The sequence below is a fragment of the Lotus japonicus genome, chromosome 3, assembly GCF_012489685.1.
Source record: "Lotus japonicus ecotype B-129 chromosome 3, LjGifu_v1.2".
NCBI classification, from domain to species: domain Eukaryota; kingdom Viridiplantae; phylum Streptophyta; class Magnoliopsida; order Fabales; family Fabaceae; genus Lotus; species Lotus japonicus.
The window spans coordinates 3,372,490-3,391,085 of record NC_080043.1 but is presented as its reverse complement, the minus strand read 5'-3'; the positions used below and the strand labels follow the sequence as shown (position 1 = coordinate 3,391,085).

Below are 18,596 nucleotides of genomic sequence, written 5' to 3'. Positions count from 1 at the left end.
CTCGCCGGGGTTACCGCCAGTCAATGATTGAATGATCAGCACATGACCCATGTCTGCCACCTTTTCCACCGGCGAACGATCATACACCTGCTCCAACTTATCGCCAATACGAAGTAATCGTTCTCGCCGCTTGTGGACTAGTGGACTTGCCAGCTCGGGTTGCTCGTCAAGTCAGTGGACTGGGTAACTGAAAATGACAGTTTCCTTTTGCTCACGCCATGTTGGCGATATAGTTTACTTCTCTTTTCTCAAGCCATGTTGGCAGTGCAGATTCTGGTGTACTGTAAGACATATGTAAAAGCATTTAAAAGACACCCTTAGCTCTCGTACCTCGAGCTCGGTGTCTTGTGGACTAGTGGACTGGGCGAGCCCCTAGAGGGGCAACGCCCAGCATGTATCCCGCCCTGAGGCGGGGCCCTGGCCTTCAGATGGGCCTTGACCTCGGAGGCCCAATTGGCCCAATAGGTAGTACCCAAGCTCTATAAATAGGAGGTAGTTATCAAGTGTATGGGACTTTTTGGCTCATTTGATGAAATAACACTCGAAATTCAGCACTCTCTCTCATTCTGATTCTCTCTTAGCACAATCCCTCTACCTCTAGGTACTATACCTCTCTTTAATGTTCATTCCCAGAACAGTACCATCCACGGTTTATTCCTATATGCATCATAAAATCTCAGGAATTAAAAAAAAAACGAAAATTGAAGATTCGATATAGAATTATTTTGTATTTTTACATCCATTACCACCCAATCAAAATACTTTCTATCCCGATTTTGTTCGATATAACGAATAGCATCTTCTGCTATATAATTTTTGATAGAGATATCGTCCATTCTATCAAAGAATTCCTTTTTTTGCGTGTTGTAATCATAAGAAATTGCTCGCTTTTTGTTTGCTTGGAATGGCGATCTATATCCATAAATAGATAATTCTTTCTTCTCTGCATAATTAATAAATTTATATAACAAAAGATCATATCTAGATTGTTTTTTTATTTTTTTTTGTATTAATAAGTTTACTAAAAAGTCTACTTGTTGTTTTTTGTTTTTGGAAACAATTAATTGGGTTTTTTTATATGAATCACATTTGGTTAAATCTTTATTTTGATCCAAACGGTGTTTATTTATTCTATTTTTCAGGTTTTTTTGTACTAATCGAGACCATCTACTATGAGATAAATCATATTGATAATGAACCTTTAACCAATTTGTCCATTGATTCTTTAAAGAAACGGGAGAGTTCTTATGTCTTAATTTGGAATGAATTATTCCTTGTATTCCAAAAAAATAATCTTTTATTTCATCCTTAATAAAAAACGATCTCCCGTCATAGTCAAAAACATATTTGAATTTATACTTATATACGTTAAGAACTTGGATTTGGGATATTTTTAAAAATACATATGCCTGGGACAAAGCGGATACCTCATAAGAATTCGCCGCTGAATTTGTATTTTTAGTATTAGAAGATTTGTTTATAATCGAAATAAAATGAATTATACTTTGATTTATTTTATCAATTATTTCCTCATCTGTTTTTTTATTGTAAATGGATTGATTTATAATTTTTTTTGTTGATTCAAGAAAAAATTGTACATTGATCCTAGGAACACTAACGATACAAAGAAATATATCAGTGTATACCTTTTTCATAAAATTCAGTAAAAATTTAAAAAAGGAATACAATTTATGGGTTAATTGAACATTTCTTCTTTGTAATATTTGCAAAATCTTTTTTTCTAATTCTAATCCTTTAGTATTAGAACTTGTTTTCTTAGAATTACTATTTATCTCTGAAATTAGAAACCCACCCTTATTTTCTTTTGTCATCCTTTCTATTTTCTTTATGATTTTCTTTGTCTTAGCATTTATGGCCTTTATTTTTTTTTCTGTCAATGAACAATTTGTCTTATTAATAGCTTGAATTAGAATGGTTGATTCATAAATTATTGGATTATTCTTAGTGATTGGGAAATTTTTTTTGTTTTGATTCAATTCATCTATTTTTTTGAACCTAAATAGAAATAAATAATTGTAGAGTTTTTTTATTTTTTTGTTTAGGAATAGAACTTTTTTAAGAATACTTTGGATGATCCGTTTTGATGTTTCTTTTAAGGTGGTTATAAAGTTTTTTGTTCTTTCATTGACAATTTTTAGAATTAGAAAAAAACTATTTTTCAATTTTTTCATTTTTTTTTTGAGTTCTTTTTAAATGGGATCAAAAAATGAAAATCGATTTCGGGGATAACCAGAAAAGGGCAATTCAACTTCCATTCCAAAAATTGTTAAAAAGCAAAAGTTCTTTTTTTTTTTACTTTTTTATTTTTCAGGGGATCTTTTTTCTTTTCAGTAAATCGTAATTTAGATCTGTGCCAAGGTTTCAGACGAAAGGGAAATAAGATCTTTATCTGAATACCGTCTGTTAGCCATTTTTTTGGAAATTCTGTTTCGGATAATTGAACCCCATTATAGGTGCATTTAATATACATTTCTCTCTGCCAATCCCTAAAATCTTCTGACCATTCGGGAAATTGAAATAATAGTATACGAACGATATTTTTTGTTATTATCAATGAAGGTAATAGAATATATTTTCTAAGAATCGATTGGGTTATTAATAAACAACCTCTAATTACTTGAGCAAATATAATGCTATCCCAAGCTTCTCCTATTTCTATACGTCTTTTTTCCTCTTTTCCGTTTTTTTTTATTTTTTCCTCTTCTTTTTTCTGACTTTCTTTTGCTTTTTCGTCCGTATAATCCGAGTTTTTTAATTCTTTCTTTTTTCTTATCCAATTTTTGAACATAAAAAATATTTTACTTGAATCTAAAATATCAAAACAAAAGAAGGAGGTTTTTTCCATTTTTTCCAAAAAAAGAGGGGAATCCACACTTCTTTGAAAGAGTTTACAAGTAACTGTTTTACGCGTATAGATCCTTTTATTATGTCTCGCCGAAAATCTGGTTGCTGTGAATAACGTATTAAAGCCAATTCTTTTTTTTTTCAGTATTATCGGTGTCTGTAGTCTCATCATAATTATCGTCATTTTGTGAGTTTTTGGTCAAAAGTACTACACGTTTAGCTTTTCTGGAACGAATTTGATGATATTCTACTTTTTTTTTCCTCCAGTTGTTCCAACTCGTCGATTAGGTTGTATGACCATCGGGGAAGTTTTTTCACGATTTCGTTTATTCCAATACATTTTTGGAGATTTACAATTTTATTATCGTTCAGATCAGGTCGAATTGTGTCAAATAAGATTTTTTTTTTTGAAGACATTTTTCCTTTATTATCTTTGGGAAATAAATAAAGTCCTTCAAAATTCAAACTTGATACAGATTTCCTTGAAAATTTAGTGATTAAGTTAAAAAAAAAATTAATGTCAGTTAATAATGATTTTCTATCAAATATATTTTTTTTCTGTTCAAATTTTGGATAATTATTAGTATTAGAAAAAAGGATACCATGAATCTTATTTATAAAAAGAGAATTTTTTTTGTAAGTTTCTTTTTGAATTGGGGGTGAAAACCATTTTTGGATTTGTCCACGACAGGGTCCATTCAAAAAAGGATCATATTCTTTAGTTAAGTATTTTTGTTTTTTTTCATCATTACACAATCGAATTCGGTTTTCGAATATATCCACTGGTAAAGATTCCTTATCTAAAACTTCTACCCTATTTAAAAATTCATTGTTTAGTTTTTTTTTTTCTTCATTAGTGGATCTCTGGACTGGGCGGGACATAAAGAAGATTATGTCCCGCCCAAAATGAACAATAAACCATTGACGATAGCCAAGGCGGGAAAGGCAACATGACGAGCTTCATTGCCCTCCCTTAGGTGATGGACCCACAAGCCAGCTGGAAGATTCCTTTGGATTTGTCTTATGTGTACGGGGATTTGGGCCCTGATTGTCAGGCCCAAATATAGGAAAGATCCATATCATGACCACCCCCTCTATAAAAGGGGAGGTCATCCACTTGTACGAAACCAACTTTTTCAGCATTAATGAGAATATTCCTTTTATGGTAGTTTTGCTATTTTAGTGCTCTGCTAGGGTTTACTTTTTGTCTTTCTCTTACATAAGCTTGCCCTAGTACAGAACATTGGCGCCGTCTGTGGGGAAGACTCAGCTCTTCCGGTGACAGAAGGAGGAATCGCGAGCCATGGAGACTCGTTCATACGGCGTAGGTCGGCGCGATCATCGCCGGCGCGGTGGTGGTCGACACGGCGGTCGCGCCGGCGGACGAAACAACAACCGTCCCGTACTGGACGACCAAGAGCAGGAAGCTTCCTCGGAGGGGGTCCACTCAGTGGCGCCGTCGCCGGCGTCATTGGTGAATGCAGCTCCGGGAAGACCTTCAGATCTGATCGCTAAATCAGATCCAGGTGTTCGGCGGCGTTCAACGCCGCCTGACTACGTGAACTTGGAAGATCTTAAAACAACTGCTCCACGGAGAGCGCAAGAGGCAGTGACAGGTATCACGCCTGCGGCTTTGCAACAAATGTTAGATACCTTGCAGAAGGTGCAGTCCCAAAACGAGCAGTTGCAAGCCCAAGTTGAGTATCTTACTCAGCGGCAGAATTTTAAGCAAGAACAACGCCTGGAGGCGGAGGATGTAGTTGAATTCCAACCTTTTGTTCCAGCCATCACTAGGGTGGACATTCCAAAGCACCTGCAAACCATGGCATTAGACGCCTTTTCGGGCGAATCTGATCCTATGGAGCATCTTAGATACTTCAATACTAAAATGGTGATCGGCGGGGCGTCGGATGCGGTAAAATGTCGATTATTGCCTTCCACGTTCAAGGGCATGGCGATGCAATGGTTCATTCGACAACCGCCCTTCTCCATTGATAATTTCACTGATCTGTCCACTAAGTTTCTGACTCAATTTTCCGCCAATAAAACCACAAAAGCAACAATGTTTGATCTTATCAGCATACATCAGCAACCAGGCGAGAAACTAAAAACCTACATGGCACGCTTCAGCAAGATGGCGGTGCAGTTGGAGGATGAAAATCCAGATGTCTGTTTGGCGTCATTCAAAAATGGCCTTCGGGCGGGAGATTTGAATAGAGACTTAACAAGGCGACCGGCGAAGGATATGATGGATCTTCGCGCTCGTGTTCAAGAGTTCATATTGATTGAGCAAGATGACCAGAAGAAACAAGAAAGAGAGGAAGGACGTAAGCAGTCTCAATCTGGCGGTGTTTCACAAGACAAATCTAAGGCGGGGAAGGAAACCAGGATAGCGCAAACCCCCCGCGTACCAAGACCGGGACCATACCACAACTCTAAACCTGGCTTTCAAAATACATGGCACAGAAATTCACAAGGTCCCGCTGCTGCCACAGCTGGTCAGCCTGGTGCTTCGCCAACGCCAATCCCACTTACTAAGTTGAATGCACCCTTAAGTACCATTTTAAGGGCGGTTGGAAAGACCAACGTTGTGCAGTACCCACCACCCCCACGGCGGCCGCCAGCTAACGTGGACACCAATAGGTGGTGCGAGTACCACAGAGCGTTGGGGCATACGACAGATAATTGCTGGAATTTAAGGCGGGAAATTGATCGCTTGATTAAAGCTGGCCATTTGGCAAACTTTGTCAAAGACACAGCAGCGCCGGAGGTAGCTAAAATCACTCAAGGGGACAAAGGTAAAGGTAAAGAGATAGTTGAAGAGTTGGGCGATCCTGCTGGGGAATGCTCATCTATTGCAGGAGGATTTGGCGGGGGTGCAATTTCAAGTAAGGCTAGAAAACGCTACGTAGCGGCAGTACACTCAGTACAGGAGTCGAACGAAGGCGAGTGTTGGGTGAATCATTCCCCTATTATATTCACCCCTCAGGATTTTGCGCATGTAATTCCCCATGACAACGATCCAATTGTGGTAACAATTAGGGTTAACAATTATGTGACAAAGAAAGTATTCTTAGACCAGGGATCTTCGGCAGACATCATCTATGGAGACGCCTTTGATCGCCTGGGACTAAAGGAATCAGATTTGAAACCATACAGGGGAACTTTGGTGGGATTCACAGGAGACCGTGTCAGTGTGCGGGGATACGTCGAAATTCCGACTGCCTTTGGAGAAGGAGAGTTTGTCAAGAAGTTTCAAGTAAAGTACTTAGTATTGGCGTGTAGAGCCAATTACAACGTACTCTTGGGGCGAGACACCCTCAATAAGGTCTGCGCGGTCATCTCAACTGCTCATTTAACTGTTAAATATCCCGCCTGCAACGGGAAGGTCGGGATATTGCGTGTAGACCAGAATGCAGCAAGGGAATGCTATTTGAGGAGCGTGGCGCTCTATGGGCGGAAGGCCGCCAAGGAGAGCCACCGAATTACAGAAATCTTCCCACAAGAAGGATTTAGCTTGGACCCAAGAGATGATGCTGATGATTTTCGCCCACAACCGCTGGAAGAAACCAAGCAGGTGCAAGTCAAGGACAAGTTTCTAAAGATTGGCAGTGGGTTGACAACAGAACAAGAGGACAGACTAATCACCCTTCTGGGTGATAATCTAGATCTCTTCGCATGGACCATCAATGATGTACCAGGGATTGATCCCAAGGTGATCACCCACAAGCTAGCCATACGACCAGGGGCGACCCCGGTCATCCAACCAAGGCGAAGAATGAGTGAAGAAAAGAATAAGGCTGTACAAGTAGAGACTGAAAAATTGATCAAGGCCCGCTTCATCCGTGAGGTACAGTACCCAACGTGGCTCGCCAATGTTGTAATGGTCAAGAAGGCCAATGGGAAATGGCGAATGTGCACGGACTACACGAGCCTGAACAAAGTGTGTCCCAAAGATTCGTACCCACTTCCCAATGTTGACAAGCTTGTGGATGGAGCTTCAGGGAATGAACTTTTAAGTCTCATGGACGCTTATTCGGGCTATAATCAGATTATGATGCATCCCTCGGATGAGGAAAGTACAGCATTCATGACCAATCAGGCGAACTATTGTTACAAGACAATGCCTTTTGGTTTGAAGAATGCAGGAGCTACGTACCAACGGCTCATGGACAAAATTTTTTCAAAGCAAGTAGGCAGGAATATGGAGGTGTATGTGGATGACATGATTGTAAAATCCGCCAGGGCTAGTGATCATGGCGGCGACCTTAAAGAAGCGTTTGATCAGTTAAGAACATATCAAATGAAGTTAAACCCTGAGAAGTGTTCTTTTGGGATCCAGGGAGGAAAATTCTTGGGATTTATGTTAACATCAAGAGGAATAGAAGTAAACCCAGATAAGGGAAGGGCGATCTTGGAAATGAAAAGCCCAACAAGTATAAAGGAGGTTCAGCGTTTGACAGGGCGAATGGCCGCCTTGTCACGTTTCTTGCCAATGGCGGGTGACAAAGCGGCCCCGTTCTTCACATGTTTAAAAAAGAATTCAAAGTTTCAGTGGACAGAGGAATGCGAACAAGCTTTTACCAAATTGAAAGAAACATTGGCCACATTACCGGTACTCTCCAAGCCAACGAAAGGCGTTCCATTAGTGCTCTATTTGGCGGTTACTGACAAGGCGGTAAGTACGGTTTTGCTCCAGGAAGAAGGAAAAAAGCAGAAAGTTATATATTTCGTGAGCCATACTTTACAGGGGGCAGAATTGCGGTACCAAAAAATTGAAAAGGCGGCTTTGGCGATTCTGAAAACTGCAAGGCGCCTCAGACCTTACTTCCAAAGTTTCCAAGTCAAAATTAAAACTGATGTTCCCTTAAGGCAAGTACTTCAGAAGCCTGATTTATCAGGGCGATTGGTTAGCTGGTCGGTTGAGCTGTCAGAGTATGACTTACAATATGAGCCAAGGGGCCAAGTCACAGTCCAGAGTTTAATTGACTTCGTGGCGGAATTAACACCCACTGAAGGAGAGAAGACTCAAGGGGAATGGGTCCTGTCTGTGGATGGATCCTCTAATAACACTGGAAGTGGGGCGGGAATAACAATCGAAAGTCCAGATAAAATGATCATTGAACAGTCTCTCAAGTTCGAGTTCAAGGCGAGCAATAATCAATCTGAGTACGAGGCTCTAATTGCCGGCTTAAGGCTGGCCATTGAATTGGGAGTCCAGAAGTTATTTATCAAAGGAGATTCGCAGTTAGTGGTTAAACAAGTGAAAGGTGAGTACCAGGTGAAGGATCCGCAACTGTCCAAATATTTGGAAGTGGTGCGCAGATTGATGATGGAGGTCAAAGAAATCAAAATAGAACATGTCCCGAGGGGACAAAATGAGAGGGCTGATGTGTTGGCAAAGTTGGCAAGCACAGGGAAATTGGGCAACTACCAGACAGTCATTCAAGAAACCCTGCCTCGCCCGAGCATTGATTTGGTAGAAATAAAGTTGAAAGCTGTAAAGTCAGTCAGTGAGGGCGAGGTATCTTGGATGGAATCGATTAAAACCTTCTTAGAGAACCCACCAAAGGAGGATGATTTGAACACGAGAGCAAAACGAAGGGAAGCCAGTTTTTACACACTGGTGGGTGGAGAGTTGTATCGGCGAGGAATCATGTCTCCTATGCTCAAATGTGTCGATATCAAGGACGCCCTCGGAATAATGGCGGAAGTCCACGAAGGCGTGTGTTCTAGTCATATTGGCGGGCGATCCTTGGCAGTTAAGGTGATAAGAGCAGGATTCTATTGGCCAACGATGAAGAAGGATTGTTTGGAGTATGTTAAGAAATGTGAAAAATGTCAAGTCTTTTCTGACCTACACAAGGCTCCACCAGAAGAATTAACAACCATGATGGCGCCTTGGCCGTTCGCCATGTGGGGGACCGATATCTTAGGACCATTCCCTGTGGCGAAGGCACAAATGAAGTACATCATCGTGGCGGTTGATTACTTCACTAAGTGGATAGAGGCTGAGGCAGTAGCAACTATCACGGCCGCTAAGGTCAGGAGCTTCTTGTGGCGAAGGATTATTTGTAGATTTGGGGTTCCCAGGGCATTAGTAATGGACAACGGAACACAATTCACAAGTAGTGTTACCCGAGAATTTTGTACAGAAATGGGAATCGAGATGCGATTTGCCTCTGTAGAACATCCACAGACCAATGGGCAGGCTGAATCGGCTAACAAAGTTATCCTGAAGGGTTTAAAGAAGAAACTGGATGAGGCAAAAGGGCTTTGGGCGGAGGAACTACCAGGCGTTCTTTGGGCATACAACACCACGGAGCAGTCAAGCACAAAGGAAACCCCGTATCGTCTAACTTATGGAACTGACGCCATGCTCCCAGTGGAAATTGAAAACCAAAATTGGCGAGTGGCTCGGTTTAATGAAAATGACAACGGAGAAAACTTAATAGCAAATCTAATTATGCTGCCCGAGGAACAACGAGAGGCCCACATAAGAAATGAGGCGGGAAAAGTGAAGGTGGCAAGAAAATTCTCAACAAAAGTGGTGCCAAGAAAAATGAGGGTAGGAGACTTAGTGCTCCGAAAAAATACAATGCCCGATAAACACAACAAACTCTCACCCAACTGGGGCGGGCCTTACAGGATTATTGGCGATGTTGGAGGAGGAGCTTATAAGTTGGAACAACTAAGCGGTCAAAAGGTTCCACGAACATGGAACGCCTCTCATCTAAAGCAGTATTTTAGTTAGTAGAAACAACAAATGTGAACGAAGTCGCACTCTTTTTCCCTTTCTTTGGAAAGGTTTTTAATGAGGCGACAATTGTAATGAAGGGACAATTGTTCCCATACGAAAGAAAATTAATGAAAAGATCATTTCAACAGAATCATATATGTTTTGAATTTTTATTACGAGTTCATGCAATGCAAATCGTATCAAGGTATGCAATACCGCGAGTAAACCTTTCGGAATAAGAAAGTATCGCCTTCAAAAGTTAAAAGCCTTGGCAATTCTAGTGGCCACTAGAAACCAAGCCTCGTCGAAAAATCGGCTAAGGTATATAACAACGAAAGTTGGGAACAACTAAAAACAACGAATGAACTTAAGATTATATCCATTTAAAGTAGAAAAAAGGGGGCGATGCCCATACATGATTTGGAATGAAAATAAAACAGGGCAATGCCCAAAGAGAAATTTCAACTTCATAAAATAAAAACAAATTCAAGCCAGGTTCTCGTTGTTGGCGTTGTTACCCTGGCTTGTCCCAGCTTGAGGATCTTCCTTCCCTTGATCCTCATTCCTGTGCTGCTCATTCCCATCCTCGCCATCTTCTTCAGGCTCACTCTCATCATTGAATTGGGGAAGGAGATCGAGGCTAATGTCATCATCACCAACTACTTGACCATCCTTGATCTCCTTCAGCCACCCAATGCGGGAAAGATCAAAGCCCGGCTCAACTACACTGATCTGCTCTTTGGCCGCCAGAAAGCCTTGAGCATATTGGAGAGAAGCACGCCCTAGGATGGAAGCATTCAGGCGATCATGTTTCTTCTCCAACTTTTGATATTTGGCTTGAATGGCAGTGTGCTTGTCATTTATGGCTTCTTTAAGAGACTTGGTCTTTTGAAGAAGCAGGTCCGAAGCAGCCAAGTCTTCAGTTAATTTAGCACACTTCTCCTCAGCAGATTTCAGCTTGTTGTTGGCGGTCTCAGCATCAGTTTTAGCCCGTTCATAGGCTGTCTTGTAATCAGCTGCCTTCTTCTCAAAACGGTTTTTGGCTGAGATCAACTCTTTCACACACTGAGCCATTCCCGCTACAGTACTGGCGGCAGACAGCGCGTGATGGATCGCCATGGAAGCAATGTTGGGGGGACCCTGACCGGAAATGTCCTTGTGAATCCGGTTGTCAAAAGTACGGGTCATGAATTCCAGCCCATTGAAGTGAGGATCCGACAAGCTCAGCAAGGGGGGAGGAGCTTCGCCACCAATGGCTGAACTAGGCCCAGCCTGGCCAAATGGAGTTGATGGGCGGTTGATCAGCGTGCTTGAATCTTGTTGAGGGGGCGGGACATTGTCATGTCCCTTCTTTTTCTCAGCGGGACGACTTTTTGAATCAAGAGTTGATTGGTGGAGAGGCTTACCACCAGCAGCACCTGAAGTTTTTTGACGTTTAGGGTCCCTGACGTTGTCAGAACCCGAGGTACCTTCATTCTTCTTCTTCTGCTCAGTTTCGGCGGCCCTCTTTTTCGCCGCCGCAGCAGACTGGGCGAGGTACTCCTTCATCTTGAGTGGGTTCGCGTCAACCTTGCCTTTTCCCATCGTAGCTGTACGGAAAACATCAATTAGACGAGATACATGAACAAAAAGAAAAAGAAGTTACGTACAAAGATTATAAACTTACTAAAAAATTGATTTAAAGTGCCGGATTTCGACGCCTCAATCAAGTCGTGACCGGAAATTACTGGTAGTGTGCGGAGGTAATCGGCGACGCCTTGTTCAGATTCATCCAAGGCGTCGTATGAAACAGATATTTTTCGGCGAGGGTTCTTTGTCCAGTAAAAAGGGAAGAGGGGGTTATTGTCAGAATCTCGGAACAAGTTCTTTATTTCGGGCGACTCCACAACTTTAAAGTATTTCTTCTGCCATACTTTGTAATGGCTTTTAAGGGCGGTAAACCGACTCATGTTCTTACGGGCTAATAGTGGAACCCATTTCACAGAAGTAGGTTTAGTGGTGACTGATTTATAGAAAAGGAAGAACAAGGGATAGGTTGGAGTGAAACTCAAGTGTTCACAAAGAATTTCAAAGCAGCGGAGGAAACCCCAGGCGTTGGGCTGGAGTTGGCAAGGCGCCACATTCAGAAAAGAAAGAACGTGACATATAAACGGCGAGAAAGGAAGTTTAATGTTTAAATCTAAGAAGAAATAGCCATAAACAAAGAAAAAATCGGGCGATCCATCGTCTGGTTCTTTACGCAACAGAACACAGTCATCTTCGCCACATGGGAGGACATTCAACAGATGATCTTCATTATTCGAGGTGGCGGGATCTATCTTCGTGAACCCTTGAGCAGAAATTCGAAGCGAACTAATGCTCCCAACGCTGCTCCAGATAGAATGCAACAGACATTTATCTTCAACTAAATGCACGTCAGAGCGCCATTCAGGTGAAGACAAATCTCCATTAGAGGAGAGAATTGAGTCTACAGAGCCGGCGGGACCGGAATCATCATGGGTAGAAGGCGAGGAATGAATTTCAATTATAGAGGGGGCGACAACTTCCTCCTCCGTGGAGGGTGAAGAAAGTTCTAGGGAAGAAAGGCTAGCGTTTGGTAAAGACATGCGAGGCAGTTTCATAAAAAGAAGATGAACAGAGTTAAAAGTAAAAAGAAGATGAACAGAGTTAAAAGAAGAAAGAAGATGAACAGAGTCAGAGAAAAAAGAAGTAAACGAAGAGTCTCAAGAAAGAGAAAAACTAACCAGAGGGAGAAACGTGAATTTGAGAAAGGAGAACGTCGGCGATAGGGGAGCACCGCGCAATGACGACGGCCGGAGGAAGAAAAGGTTCACCGGAGTTCAAAGAAGAGAATGAAAGCTGCGGTGAAAAGGGTTTTCAGAGCAAAAGTTTTAAAAAAGTGAAAAATGAAAAGTGAAAAGGGGATTTTATAGAGAGAAAGGAAGAGAGAGAATGAGTGGGGGAAGATCGTGGGATCGTGGGATTTGAAATTCGAAAAGTTAGGAAGCGAAAAGACATTACTCCTCGAGACGCGCAACTGAAGATTGCATTTATAACAAATGATGACGAAATCCCGGAAAATAAGGATACGTGCGTCAGTTGAAAAGACGTGGTTGACGGTTATGATTAATGGCGACATATCTTTGAAACGGCAACAAAGGTGGCGAAGCGTGAAAATGGCGATGTAACAACGAAGGTAAAATGGCGATGAACGAATAAACAATAGAGGCGAACTACTAGGTAACATGATGAAGACATTTCAACTCTTTACTCGAGTCTCATGTCTTGGGGGCATGTGGACTGGGCGGGACATAAAGAAGATTATGTCCCGCCCAAAATGAACAATAAACCATTGACGATAGCCAAGGCGGGAAAGGCAACATGACGAGCTTCATTGCCCTCCCTTAGGTGATGGACCCACAAGCCAGCTGGAAGATTCCTTTGGATTTGTCTTATGTGTACGGGGATTTGGGCCCTGATTGTCAGGCCCAAATATAGGAAAGATCCATATCATGACCACCCCCTCTATAAAAGGGGAGGTCATCCACTTGTACGAAACCAACTTTTTCAGCATTAATGAGAATATTCCTTTTATGGTAGTTTTGCTATTTTAGTGCTCTGCTAGGGTTTACTTTTTGTCTTTCTCTTACATAAGCTTGCCCTAGTACAGAACAATCTCCAAGAATTAGACAATTCTTCGTAAGAGATTATATCTCTTGTGAAGAGAGAAATTTTCATTTCCATCATTTTCTGAAAAGTCGACAAATTAGGTGGATATGTGAAAGATATTCGTTCTTTTCCATCACTTTGACATGTAAAAAAAAAAATTGTGAAATTTCATTTCTTACAACATTTTCAAATCGATCATTTTTTATATATCGCAATGGACGATTCCATCGATTATAATCGAAAAGAATAGTTACAAGAGGTTTTTGAAATCCGAAGATATCATTCTCTTCTTTAATTTTGTCCAAATTATTATTTTTTTTAGAAAAAAGATAAGGAGAAAGCTTTTCTTCAGCAGTTATCTTTTGTTCTTGTTTACTTCCCGCTCTTTGTGAATTTATTTCGATATCGATTTCCCCTTCCCTTTTTTCAATTTCACCCCTTTCTTTAATTTCTGACATTTTAGGAGTAAAAAAATAAATGGGCGGTATTCTTCCTAAATAATATAAACAGGTAATAAAAAAAAAATAAGAAAAATTTGAAACATAGACTTTCTAAATTTTGCCAGAATCCCCTTATTAGATCGAATAGCTACTGTTGATTTTATAGAATTGTTTTTTTCCTGTATCCAGACTAACATTAATCCAATCCATTTCATGAAAAAAACATGACCAATTAACCAACCAACAAAACTACTTGTTAAAAATAAGACTTTATTGTTTGATTGAAAGATATAAATGTTCGCTAATCTCATTAAGATTGAACTTGGTAAAAAAAAGGGGTTTAATAACTGAAAAAAAGATTCTGAAAGAATATTCTTTGAATACTAAAATGACGTATTGAATTTTGATTCTTGTATACATAATTCAAAAAGTTTTTTTGATTATTGCCGAGGAAATATAATAAAAGATACGGTAGAGTTATGACAGTTATTGTATGAGGTCTATCTAATGCTATATGCAAAGGCGCATAATAGATCGATATGAACATCACGAGCTGTCCCGTAATAAACCCAGTTGTTGCTGATATTTTCTTCTCGGTCCCTTCTTCCATAACGTGAGCTCGAAGAAGGAATAGATAAGAGGGCCCTGTGGAGAATGTGGTCATAAATCCATAATAGAGTCCGACCACAATGACCGAATTAATTATCTTGAGGCATAAGGATACTAGATTATCCAGTATAAAAGATTGAAAAATCATCGCAAACCTCTTTTTTCTTTTGGCTAAAAAGCATTTTTGGCCCCTGATGTTTCAAGTTTGTGCAAATTCTGCCCCTATCTATTTTTGTCGATGTTTCTACCCCTCATGTTTTCAAACAGTGCACCGTCTACCCCTCGTCAGGGGTAGACGGTGCACTGTTTGAAACATGAGGGGTAGACGATGCATTGTTTGAAAACATGAGGGGTAGAAACATCGACAAAAATATAGTAGGGGCAGAATTTGCACAAACTTGAAACATCAGGGGCCAAAAGTGCTTTTTAACCTTTTCTTTTCTATTGCAATTTCTGGATTATTATTGCAATTTTTGGATTATTATATGATAATTTTTCAATTTTTTCTTTCTATTTCTATATATATATAGAAATAGTTTCTTTCTATTTCTATATATATATATAGAAATAGAAAGACTAGAAACGACATCTCTTTTATCTCAATGACACCAAAGATAGAGGAATATTCAATGAATGGAATTAGTATATGGATGGAATATAATGAAATAGGGCCACTTTGAGGTTCGCTATGAAATAAGGCATGGAACGGAGCCACTGCGAAGAAGTTCGACAAGTTACGAAGAAAACTTCGAGCTCATATTGGTCATGGGTTAAGAACGGGAATTGAACTCTATGAGATAGAATTTCCCATTGTTCCTCAGTAGCTCAACCATGATTCATAACTTTGTAATTTCAGCACAGAGTGATTCGAATAAAATTGAATGTATGCCCGAATCACTTACTCACATGTACAAAGTTTAATCATCAACTAGATTATTGTCAAGTGAAGAAGGATTTTAAGTCTAACTTTGATTCATATCTTATAATTTCAGCACAGAATTTTGGACTTCCATATCTCAGTCCCTATCTTGACTCTTTAGGGTCAAACTTCTCTCATGGTGCAAACTTTGCCACATACGGATCAACAATTAAAATGCCAAAGAGTATTATACCTCAAGGAAACTTAAGTCCTTTCTACCTAGAAGTTCAGTACGTTCAATTCAGAGAGTTTAAATCAAAAACACAATCCATAAAATATCAAGGTCGGTTAAGAAATTATTTTCGTTGATATCTTTTGGTGATTTAGAGTTTAATTAACGATAAGGTTTTGAATGTTTTTCTTCAAGGTGGAACATTTGCAACGTTGATGCCCAAAGAAGAGTATTTTTCTAGAGCTTTATACACATTTGACATTGGTCAAAATGATCTTAGCTTTTCTGGTGACACAACTATACAACAAGTCAATGCTTCAGTGCCTGATCTAGTCGACAATTTCATAACGAAAATTAAGGTAGCAAACATTCTTTTGATATATTTATGAATCAATAATCAAATTAGTCCTTTCATAATAATATTAAAGGAATGATATTTAGTCTTTTAAATTTGAAAAATGAAAAGTTGTAACAAAAAAAAAAGTAACCAAAAAAAAGAAAAAAGAAAAGTTCAGTTTCAAAAAAAAAATGAAAAGTTCATATTCATAAATATTGTCACTGAATCTGCCTCTATTGGTAACAAATTTTATTATCTCTAAACTACAACTATGAAGATGATTGATCTCTGAAGGGCTCCCCTAGGGTTTAGCCATGCGGTGGCAAGGTTTTCAGCGCCTCCATGACGGCGGTCTCCACTAATCATTGCCCACAATAATATTCTTCCTCTCATACGTGCTTTACGTACCTTCCTTTTGCAACCCTTAGCAAGTGCTGTTACAGTTTTTTCTGGTTTTCCCCAAATCAAGGTCCCTTGATCAGTCTTCTGATTAACGATGGACAAAGGCAAGAAAGTGGTCCTCTCCGGGTCTGAGACAAAGGCGATCAATCTGGGAACGCTGAAGATCAGTCCGAGGCTAGGCAAAGATGTGTGGCTCGTTGGCAAGTTGCTGTGCCGTGAACCTTTTATGGATCACACTTTCCGGAACGTTTTCCAGGACCTCTGGAAAACACGTAATGGCGTGGAAATTCGCCAGGTGGAAGAGAACCTTTACACTTTCCGGTTCGCTTCAAAAATTGATCGTGACAGGGTCCTCCAGGCTGGTCCATGGACTTTCAATTGATTCTCTGTGGTGTTGGAAGTATTGGATATTAATGTCCCTCCTGCAAAGGTTCCTCTAGTGCGCTTACCTTTCTGGATTCGGGTCTTCGATCTGCCATATAGCTGCTGGTCAGAGCAAGTAGCTAAGGCTCTTGGAGGGGCGTTCGCAGGGTACATTACGGCGGACAGAAGAGGTAACAATCGGCTGGGTGCTTACTTTCGCATCAAAGTCTGGGTGGACGTGACTGTTCCCTTGCGCCGGGGACAAGTACTGACGTCAGACAATGGTGGCCAACTTGAGGTATATTTCCAGTATGAGAAATTGCATAAGCATTGCTTCATTTGCGGTTTCCTGGATCATGTGGCTAGGGACTGTGACCAAGGCCCTCTTGCTCCCAATGAGAGCCCTCCTTTTGGTGGATTACGGGCAGAGGAAGATGATCGGGATCGTGGGGTTCAACTCAGAGGGGGTGGTGACAGGCCCTCGCGTCCGAGGAACCAGAAAACTGCAACGCACCCCGCGACTCATGACCGCAAGGGTGGCTCTAACGAGGATGCAGGGGAAGATGCAGACTTTGGGGAATATGATGGCTACACAGTGACCGAACAGGAGAATATTAATGCTGAATATGGTGAGGGAAACCGAGGTGATGATGTTGTTCTTGAAGATCCACCCACAACCGATCAGCAAGCCAAGGTGATTCATGAAGAACCTAGTAATCACCGTGGTAGCAACAAAAAGACATCCCCGGGTTCCAACAAGAAGGAAATCAGATGGCAAAGGAAGAGGTCAGTGAGTTCATCTTCTGCTCCAGATCGCTCAGGCACGGGGGCCACACCCCCTCTCAAGAAGATTAGCTCTGATAATGGATTGGGATTGGCGGAGACTGCTGGGCAGTCCCGCCTACCTCAATGAAACTTATAGCTTGGAACTGCCGAGGGCTTGGGAACCCAGGGGCAGTTCAAGCCGTCAAACGGCTTATTTCTTCAGAAGCTCCCGACGTGGTCTTTCTTTCGGAGACACGTAAATCAGCTCAGGAAATGTTTGGTATGAGATATTCTTTTGGTTTTTCTAATTTATTTCCGATAGATTGTGCAGGTACAGGTAAGTCTAGGGCAGGAGGTCTTTGTTTGCTGTGGAACGATGAAACAGAGGTCCGGGTGGCTCATGGCTCACTAAACCATATTCTTTGTATGGTGGACCACCCACAGGTGGAGTCCAGAATGCAGATCCTTGCAGTTTATGGTTTTCTACAGGCGCAGAATAAGCATCGCACTTGGGAATTAATTCAGCGGTTAAAGCCTCCAGCAGCAACACCGTGGATTTGCCTGGGTGACTTTAATGACGTATTGAGCCCGTCCGATAAATTGGGTGGTGATCCAGTAGATTTGCTTCACCTTCAAACTATTGGCCAGACTATGTCAGATTGCGGACTGGAGGATGCAGGTTACTCGGGCTACCGTTTCACATGGTCAAATAAAAGAAGTGTCCCAGTGTCCCAGTGTCCATTGAGGAGCGCCTTGATTATGCTCTTATCAACTCCGCATGGAGGGCCTTGTGGCCAGCTGTTGAGATTAATCATTTAGCTCGCATCCATTCAGATCATAATCCGATCCTCGTCTCTTGTGGTCAACAAGGGCATGAGGTTAACCGTCGTCAGGCAAGGATGTTTAGATTTGAAGAAGTTTGGTTGCAAGACGGCAATGAGTGTGCAGAGATAGTGGCTGAGGTTTGGTCTGGGGAACAAGGCGATCTTTCCAGCAAGCTGACAAGTGTAGGCACAGCTTTACACTCTTGGGGGAGAGAGAAATTTGGTGCAATTCCCAAGAAAGTCTCAGATATGAAGGTTCAGCTGCAAACATTACAACAAAGTGTCCAAACTGAAACAGTAGTGGCTGAGATGCGCAGTACAGAATTAGAGCTGGAAAATTTGCTGAAGCAAGAGGAGATTCTTTGGAGCCAGCGCTCGCGGGCCTCTTGGTTGAAGCATGGGGACCGGAACACAAAATTCTTTCATCAAAAAGCAACCCAGAGGAAGAAGAGGAACTCAATAGATGAGCTCTTTGATGATGATGGCAGGAAA

The 18,596-nt window shown here is 41.1% G+C and overlaps 1 protein-coding gene and 1 pseudogene across 1 annotated transcript; both read right to left on the bottom strand.

Moving 5' to 3' along the window:
* Positions 1 to 623: 623 nt before the first annotated feature.
* Positions 624 to 3,710, bottom strand: LOC130748032 (protein TIC 214). The gene has a single exon (XM_057601119.1). It carries the CDS (start codon positions 2,190 to 2,192, stop codon positions 684 to 686), a length of 1,509 nt encoding a protein of 502 aa, XP_057457102.1. The 5' UTR covers positions 2,193 to 3,710; the 3' UTR covers positions 624 to 683.
* A 9,594-nt stretch (positions 3,711 to 13,304) lies between these two features.
* On the bottom strand, positions 13,305 to 14,488 carry LOC130748031 (protein TIC 214-like; annotated as a pseudogene).
* Positions 14,489 to 18,596: the final 4,108 nt, after the last annotated feature.